General features: G+C 46.9%; 1 protein-coding gene across 1 annotated transcript; it reads right to left on the bottom strand.

Moving 5' to 3' along the window:
* Nucleotides 1–705: 705 nt before the first annotated feature.
* Nucleotides 706–7,454, bottom strand: RRM2 (ribonucleotide reductase regulatory subunit M2). The gene is made up of 10 exons (XM_065681616.1): nt 7,310–7,454; nt 7,148–7,225; nt 6,794–6,931; nt 6,063–6,179; nt 5,494–5,627; nt 4,343–4,437; nt 2,783–2,916; nt 2,276–2,380; nt 2,027–2,140; nt 706–1,651 (listed from the first exon to the last, which is right to left on the bottom strand). The coding sequence occupies exons 1-10, from the start codon at nt 7,418–7,420 to the stop codon at nt 1,499–1,501; spliced, it is 1,179 nt and encodes a 392-aa protein (XP_065537688.1). The 5' UTR covers nt 7,421–7,454; the 3' UTR covers nt 706–1,498.
* Between the last annotated feature and the right edge of the window lie 1,286 nt (nt 7,455–8,740).

Below are 8,740 nucleotides of genomic sequence, written 5' to 3'. Positions count from 1 at the left end.
CAAGAGCAAAGAAGCAAAGACCAGCAAGTCAGTCAACTTTACGCCAAGACAGCAGCTCTCAAAGCAGCATTATATATACATGTACACACACAATACTTCAAGAAGGAGCACTTTGGCCAAAAGAAACAAACTCCAGAATTCCTTTCAAGGAAAGGCTTTAAGTTCTCTAGTTTGTTTTCCACACCAACTGCACTTGAGGAAGAAAGGCACACTTCCAGGACAGTCCTTGTTACATTACATCATGGAATAAACTCCTTTGACATCAAGGCAGTAGCTAATCTCAGTCTTGTCTCTCCCACTGTTATTCAGTCCCACTGCAGATTTGCAGGAACCCGAGACCACAAGGTACTCCTTGAAAGACCACGCGCCCTTATTGAAGTTATATTAAGCATACTCATTCCTGTTGTTCCATGTTTAGTGTGGAATAACAATGCTGTAAGCACATATCAAGTATTAAAACCAGAATTTAACTGCATGCTGCAGAAGCCAAGAACACTTCTCCAGACTGAATTAGCTGGATTTACCCTGGAACATTGTCCATTTAATGCAGTCAAAGAGTAAGCATCACAATTTCACTTGACATCTACCACCCACATGACTAAGCAGCTATTTCCTGCAGAACTTGCATTTCCTCTGAAAGCCTGCAATCCAGAAGGAAATTAACACATAGCTTTGCCCATTGGAGCACTGAAGCCAGAACAGCACTAAAATCCAACCAGCTCTTTATTACTATTATATGAAACACTGTTCCCAGATATTAAAAAGTAATTAAGTCCAGAAGCCAGCTGCACATTTTCAGTACCAAGAATATCCAACTTATTAAGCTCTTCACTTTCCATAGCAAGTTTCTTCCTGTTCAATAGATTTCAAAATTGATAGCTTGATTCACAGCACCATTTTAAGCTATATACCCAGAAGAAGCACAAGTCATGAAAGGTTAGGTTGCAAAAGTCTAAATCCTTAGAGTTGCATTTCACTGTTGTTGAATATTACAAGAGAGAGTTCTTTATTAAAATAAACATTAAAGTGCCAGGTTTATGTACAGACTATTAAAACAATAGTAAAAAAGGTAAACTTAAAACCTGCTAAGAAAGCAGTGAGGCCATGTAGCTGACTCCAGAGTTTTCAGCAAGGTATTCAGCAAACCTAAGACCAGGATTTCCCAATGGCTCCTTTGTTTATGGGAGAACAGCAGAAGTTAGTGGTCGCTGCCCATAACCTCCTGTCTTGCAGAAGGAGCATACCCATATCTATCACAAGATGGAGTAGCATATGTTCCAAGAGATACATCTAAACATCCTATGAATTAACACCATTGGCAAAGCCTAATAAAAAGGGATTTTACTGCTGGAGCTACACTAGCTTCCTGAAAAGTACCAATACCACCACACTGTCAGAGCGGGATTTTGGTACAGGAATCAAGTCACATTGACTCAATACATCTAATGTTTCCCTGTAAGCAGGAGCACACACACTAACTCATATGGTTTCAGTTCATTTAAAATTCTGCATCCAGGGTGAAAGAGTTGTCTGTGGGCTTCGACATGACTCCCATCCTCTGATATTCACCTACTCGCTTCTCAAAGAAATTGGTCTTGCCCTCCAGAGAGATGTTTTCCATAAAGTCAAAAGGATTCTCTGCTTTGTATATCTGAAACACAAAGGCAATTCTACAGTCACTACAGGTACTCACATCTTGAATGTATGAGAGCATTAACAAGCAGCTGGAAGGAGGCTAATGACCTCAACAGGCTTACTATGTAGTGAACCAAAATCTCCACCCCAAGCCTTCTATTGCATCTATTTCTGTCTTTTAGCTGCCATAGACAGAATTACCGCAACTCTTACATAGTTATTTTTCCATAGCATCCTTCTGCAGGTCTCCAAACAGGAAGTAACAGCAAGACTGCTAAATAGTTTTGCAAGTTAGACTCCTATTGCTGCAGTCATTTTAGAATTTGGCTTTCTTGAGGAAATGAAACTTAATATTGTTTTTCCCATGAAAGATTCAGTGTGTTAATCTTACCTTGTTAAATCCCAGTTCCAACATTAGCCGGTCTGCTACAAACTCTATGTACTGTTTCATTAAAGTGCAGTTCATGCCAATCAGCTTTACAGGCAGTGCCTCCGTCAAGAATTCCTGCAGATAATAGAAGCACTTCATGTACAGAAACTGGTATTCACTCTGTACCATGTAGATTAATTTTGTACCCAACAGCTCCCCAGCTTTCTGCCTAATTGCGATCAAGTTCCTCAACAAGGAGCAGACAATTACCTGTTCTATGAGAACAGCATCCATGATGATTTCTTTTACCCTCTCTTCTGATGGTTTGTGTACCAAGTGCTTGAACATGAGGCAGGCAAAGTCACAGTGCAAGCCCTGGAATGAAGTGTCAGAAAATTATTTCAGGAACAGAGATTTAAAAGAGCCACTCGAATCAGTGGCACAGAGTAAACGGCACCATCTCTGCACTTGCTGTGTTAGTGCAACTTTCTGCCTAACCAGGAGGCATAAGTTCAGCCACTACCACCTGCACTTGCTCTGAGTGGCAAGGAACACCAAGAGCAAGAGTTGGTGAGAAGCCTTAAACTACTTTGGAAGTAAAATGCTCAGTACATTCATTCTCTGCTGCAAGACCCACGATGACACATTTACACAGTTTAGTGAGCTTTATAGACTGTTTCTAAACATACAGTCTTATAACATAGGCTCCAACTGAATATCATTACTTTGAGATACTGTAGCACATTACCATCTTAACTGCTAGAATTTGATGCATACCTCATCTCTACTGATGAGTTCGTTAGAAAAAGTGAGTCCAGGCATTAATCCTCTTTTTTTCAGCCAAAAAATTGATGCAAAAGAGCCAGAGAAGAAGATTCCTTCCACTGCTGCAAAAGCTACTACACGTTCTCCTGTCAAGAAAAGACTGATATTACTATCACACAGGAAGCTTAATAGGATTAATACCCAGAAGCTTCAAATAGACCAGTGAACTGCATCCTCCAAGGAGAATGAAGTTTCTGCTCAAGGGTATAATGCCCTGTCCTTAAAAGCTACTTCAGTAAAGGCATCTAGTCATTTAGCAAAACTTTTCAACACAAGAGGAACTAAAAAGTAACCGGCAGGGTTAAGTAGCTGAAGCCAAGGCTCTTTCTCCCAGGTTAACCAGCAATAGCATCCTTCTTTCAAAGATTGCACAATAAAACACAGCAGTCATTTTAACAGCTGATGTAAGTCAGTGTCTGCTCATCTTTGATTAGGGAAGTTTGGCCATGAAGAATGCTTTAATGCTAGTGAAGTGATTATCCGTACCATCTCATATCACCTTTGAAGCAAGGTATCAGGAATCAGCAATACAGAGGAGGGGGGCTGTAGCCTCCAACTGTACATTTCCACTGGAGCTAGATGGCCAGTACAGTTCTGGACACCACAGCAGTTTATAATGATCATATAGCCAGGCATAAAAAGGTTGCCACAGGAGCTACCATTATTCAAAATGCCAGCAATTTTATGAAGATTCATGACAGCTGCTCACTTGCAAAAGTATTTGCTTCAACTCCAGGATCATACCAGCACCTTATACTGGAAAGTACATACTTTCCTGTAAGGGCAGTGATCCATGTGAAATCACAGAATCACAGAATCCCAAGGGTTGGAAGGGACCTCAAAAGATCATCTAGTCCAACCCCCCTGCAAGAGCAGGGTAACCTACAGTACATCACACAGGAACTTGTCCAGGCGGGCCTTGAATATCTCCAGTGTAGGAGACTCCACAACCCCCCTGGGCAACCTGTTCCAGTGCTCTGTCACTCTTACAGTAAAGAAGTTCTTCCTGATGTTAACGTGGAACTTCCTATGCTCCAGTTTACACCCATTGCCCCTTGTCCTATCACTGGATATCACTGAAAAAAGCCTAGCTCCATCATCCTGACACCTACCCTTTACATATTTGTAAACATTGATGAGGTCACCCCTCAGTCTCCTCTTCTCCAAGCTAAAGAGACCCAGCTCCCTCAGCCTCTCCTCATAAGGGAGATGTTCCACTCCCTTAATCATCTTTGTGGCTCTGCGCTGGACTCCTTCAAGCAATTCCCTGTCCTTCTTGAATTGAGGGGCCCAGAACTGGACACAATATTCCAGATGCGGCCTCACCAAGGCTGAGTAGAGGGGGAGGAGAACCTCTCTTGACCTACTAACCACTCCCTTTCTAATGCACCCTAAGATGCCATTTGCCTTCTTGGCCACAAGAGCACATTGCTGGCTCATGGTCTGGACAAATAGCCGATTTTGCCTTTTTTCAGGAGGAAATTCCACTTAGCTCTCAATAGATGTACTCACCGTATGTTGCTTTCTTGTCCCCAATCCAGCGCAAGGCCCAGTCAGCCTTCTTTTTAACACACGGTAATGTTTCAATGGCATTAAAAAGAAATTCCCTGAGAAAGATAAAAGTCATTAGGATCGGACATCAGCACTAGTACAATAAGCACCCGCTACCATAAGTTGCCTTGTTCACTTACAAGTGCTCTGCACCTTCACCCTGATAATTAAGTTACAGCTCCAATCTTATTTCGCACCAATGTAGCTCTATGTGTATCAATAAACTATCCTTTCATCACCTAGTCATGACATCAACACCAGTCCACATGGACAGTATCAGATGTACTTAAACAAGGCCTTCTAAACTACAGATCAACTAGCCTTCACTCTCCAGTAGAAAGCACCAGAGCTCTCGTATGAGTAGCTCTTCTTTATACATTTACTGGAATTAAGCACCTCAGAGTAGAAGTGACATGGTCAGCTTCCTACAAAGTAGCAGCAATTAAGTACATCTAAGACAGCAAATAACATTTCAATACCACATGACATTTCACTGAACAGGGCATTAGTCTGACAAGACAACAGCAGAATTCAGCCTGGACTGCTCAAAGCCCTGCATTTACTTTTAAGATACCACTCTTGAATTGATTCATCTTGTTATGATGGTTGTACACTTTTGGTTTTATTTTTAATCAAGACCAGACCCCACTTGTCAGCAAAATAGTCAAGTAAGGGCAGCACACAATATAGAAGTGTAGCTGGTAACTAAAGGCAGTGACTTCGAGGGATGACATTGTAATAAAAGTGGCATTCTCAGAGAATTTTTCCAACACAGCTTTCTACTAGGTGCATAGCTCCTCCATGTAAGTGCTTACTGTAATTTAATACACTCCCCTTACTCAGCTGCTCCATCTTTTACTTTGCTTCATTCCTTTATTTCAAGATTAAATTGCTTCAGTTTCACTCAGTCTAACCAAGTTCTCACTCACTTCAGAGAAGGAAAATAAGAACATAAAAATAAAGAGGAAAATGTCACTGCTTTTAAGCAGCAGTGGTATTTTAGACAAATCTGGTTTAAACCCTAAAATTAGCCTTAAATTCAGAATGACTGATATGTGTCATTTAAATCTCAGCACATAAAAAGTTTTGAACCTTTCTTGAGCACTACAAACCTCTCTTTAGAATCTTTAATGTAGGTGTCAATAAGAAGACTGTACATTTCCGAATGTATGTTTTCCATGGCAATCTGGAAGCCATAGAAACAGCGAGCTTCTGTGACTTGCACTTCTTGACTGAACCGCTCCACCTAGAGGAAGTAAGTGAGTGTGAAAGCATTTATGAAGTTGCAGGTTAGATAGGCATCGATGCTAGCAGCTTTTGCTCTGCCCACAGAAGCGTCTTCAGATTCATTCCAGATGTGAGTTATTAACAGCAATATGAAGAGCAGTAGCCACTCGCAGCTCCAAGTCATGAGTTATTCTTCACGACTTGGAGCTGTGAGTGAAATGAGTGAATTTCTCAGCCTTCATTATGGCCCATTAGTGAGAACACTGGGCAGTGGGCAAACTTGTGGATTACAAAAGTAATCCCGATTTGTTAATTAGCATAAGACAATATTACATGTTGTAATACTACACAATCTAGCAAACGAGCTAGATGAGTCCAGCAAGCATGTCAAGCATAGCTATCCGCTTACCTTCACAAAGTGAGGTTTCTCTCAGGCCTGTTTCTATGTACTTACCAAGTTTTCATTGACGATGCCATCGCTGGCAGCAAAGAAGGCGAGAACATGAGAGATGAAGTACTTCTCCTCAGGCTTCAGGGACTCCCAGTGCTGGATGTCTTTGGAAAGGTCCACCTAAAGCATTATCAGAAGCAGACATTAAATACATAGAGATGGGGCTCCAGGAGGCTGCACCTCAAATCCTGTGTTCAGTTCCGTGCCCCTTGCTACAAGACATTGAAGTGCTGGAGCGAGGTCAGAAAAAGGAAAAAAAGCTGAAGGGTCTGGAGCTGCTGAGGGGACTGGGGTTGTTCCATCTGGAGAAAAGAAGGCTCAGGGGAAAATTACCACTCTCTATAGCTACTTAAAAGGAGGCTGCAGTAAAGTGTCTCCTCTCCTAAGGACCAACAGATAGGGCAAGAGTTAACAGGCTCAAGCTGCACCAGGAGAGGTTGAGAGTGGATATTAGAAAAAATCCTTCCCCAGAAGGGCAGTGAGGCATTAGAACAGGCTTCCTGGGGAACTACGTGGTTGAGTCACCCTCCCTGGAGATTTGAAAGCCATGCGAATGGGGCCCTTAGTGATACGGTTTAACAGGGGACTTGGCAGCCCTGGGGTAACGGCTGGGCTCGCCCATCTTAAAGGTCTTTTCCAGCCTCAACGATTCTACGGTGGGGTGGAGCCCACGCCAGAGCCCTGGGGCTGCAGGCGGGAGCGCCCTGCCGGGAAGGCCGTCGGGGGGACCTCACCTCCTCCGCCGTCCAGAAGGAGGCCTCGGCCTTCTTGTACATCTGCCAGATGTCGTGGTACTGGATGGGGAACACGACGAAGCGGCGCGGGTTCTCCCGCAGCAGCGGCTCCTCCTGCTCCGCCGCGCCGCGCGGCTCCTGGAGCGGCAGAGACAGCGGCTGAGCGGGCGCCAGGACTCGGCGGGAAGCTGAGGTGACGGGGGGGGGAACGGGCCGGGAGGTGCCCGTGGGGGACACGGGCGCACCGCAACACCCGGGGGGACGGGGGAGATGGAGAGAGGGCAGCAAAGCGGGGCTGGCATGAGCCGCCGGGGAAGGGGAGACGGCAGAACGGCCCGGGCTTCCCGCACTCACCGGCTTCCCGTCGCCCTCCTGGAAGATCTTGCGGGCCGCCTTGCTGGCCAGGATGCGGGTGCTGCTGAACACGGGGGGCTGCGGGGAGAGAGCGGCAGGGTGAGAGCGCTGCGGCGCCCCCGGGCAGGGAGCGGGAGGGAGGGCGGGCGGGCTGGCGCTCACCGTGTTCTCTTTGTCCCTTAGCGACAGGCCCTGCATGGGCGAGAGGCCCTGCGCGGGCGAGCGGCGGGGCTGGTCGTTGCGGGCAGCGAGCGGTGCGCGGGAGGACAGCATAGCGGCGGCAGCGGCGGGACCTCCGCGCCCCGCGCCGCCCCCTTATAACCGCTTCGAACTTGGCGCCAGAACGCGCCGCCGGCCACTCACTGCGCGCACAGCGCCCGGCACCGCCCGCCCCCCCGCTCCCATTGGCTGGCGCCACGGCCGTGGCCCCGCCTCCCATTGTGGAGGTGGTGGCGGGAGGGAAGGACCCGCCCTCCGCTTTGGCGCCAGAGGAGGGGGGTGGGGGGGAAGGCGGGAGAGCGCAGAGGCCACGCCCCCTCCCCCGCGCCCCGGTTTGGCGCGGAATTCGGCGCGGGGCATGGCCGCGGGGAAAGGAGGCACCCCGAGCAAGGGCTGCGTGCGCGGTGTCTCGTAGCGAGGGCGTCAGCGGCGGGTCCTGTGTGTTACACCCGGCCCTGAGAGGTTCGGGGTCCTGTAGGAAGCCGGAAAACTTGTTTCCGGAGACGGAATGGCCATAATCTGGGTTTAAGGTAAAGACCTGGAAACGCCACGGAGCCTCTGTCCCTGTCTTGTTCTCCCCGTCCCCTTCCTGGTCCCTCCTACATACCCGTTCATTTTCACTTTCAACGCTGATCCCTGCATTTGGTGGCAGGAATCGGCTTCCTGGAGAAACTGACCCCTTGTGCCACCTGGTTCCACGTTTTAGATAAACAGCACAAGAAAGAGAGAACACAGGTATGAAGAAGAGGTGAATACTCATCTTTACAAATTCGGCGTTATTTTCTACTCATTAAATTCCCTTTATGTGAACAACAGCATTTCCCTCACCCAGCTCTGCAAAGGATCTGCTGCTGTCAACCAAAAGTGTTTACCCGGAAGCAGTTTTAATGAAACCAGGAGCTCAATGAGACTCAGAGGGACTTCTCTGTAGGACAAATGAATGCACAACATTGAATGACACTAGGTCGTCACTGTCATCTGAGCTCATGCTCCAAGGAACTGGTACTAGTAGTTACATGGCCTCTGACACTCTGAATTCATGTTCATTATTGCTTTCAGCACGTCGGTATTACAGTCAGAAATTTGGGTCTGAGCTCTCCTCAGCTGGGATGTATCAGAAATGGCAAGCAGGGAGATCAGGCTTGTGGTATTTATTGGTCATATTTAGGACATCAGGCTGATGCAGGCACCCACCCAGGAGATGTTCTGTGGGGCATTCTGTAGCAGCCCACTATACAAATCGAATATACATCTCCATCCGAGCAGAGCGAGCACTGCAAAACCCCATCCTAGCAGGCAGCCTGGACAGGCATAGTCACTCTTGTTGCGTTCCAGGAAAGCAGGTCCCAAGGGCAGGCATGTGGGGCAGCTCAA

Source organism: Lathamus discolor, chromosome 5, assembly GCF_037157495.1.
Source record: "Lathamus discolor isolate bLatDis1 chromosome 5, bLatDis1.hap1, whole genome shotgun sequence".
NCBI lineage: Eukaryota > Metazoa > Chordata > Aves > Psittaciformes > Psittacidae > Lathamus > Lathamus discolor.
The sequence above is the reverse complement of the archived record's forward strand: the minus strand, read 5'-3'. Positions and strand labels throughout refer to the sequence as shown.

Coding starts and splice junctions, on each gene's coding strand:
- RRM2 (XM_065681616.1), bottom strand. CDS start 7,420: ATGCTGTCCTCCCGCGCACCGCTCGCTGCCCGCAACGACCAGCCCCGC. Junction 6,932..7,147: donor AGGAGGGCGACGGGAAGCCG/GTGAGTGCGGGA, acceptor CTGCCGCTCCAG/GAGCCGCGCGGCGCGGCGGA. Junction 5,628..6,062: donor GCATCGTCAATGAAAACTTG/GTAAGTACATAG, acceptor TACTTCCTCTAG/GTGGAGCGGTTCAGTCAAGA.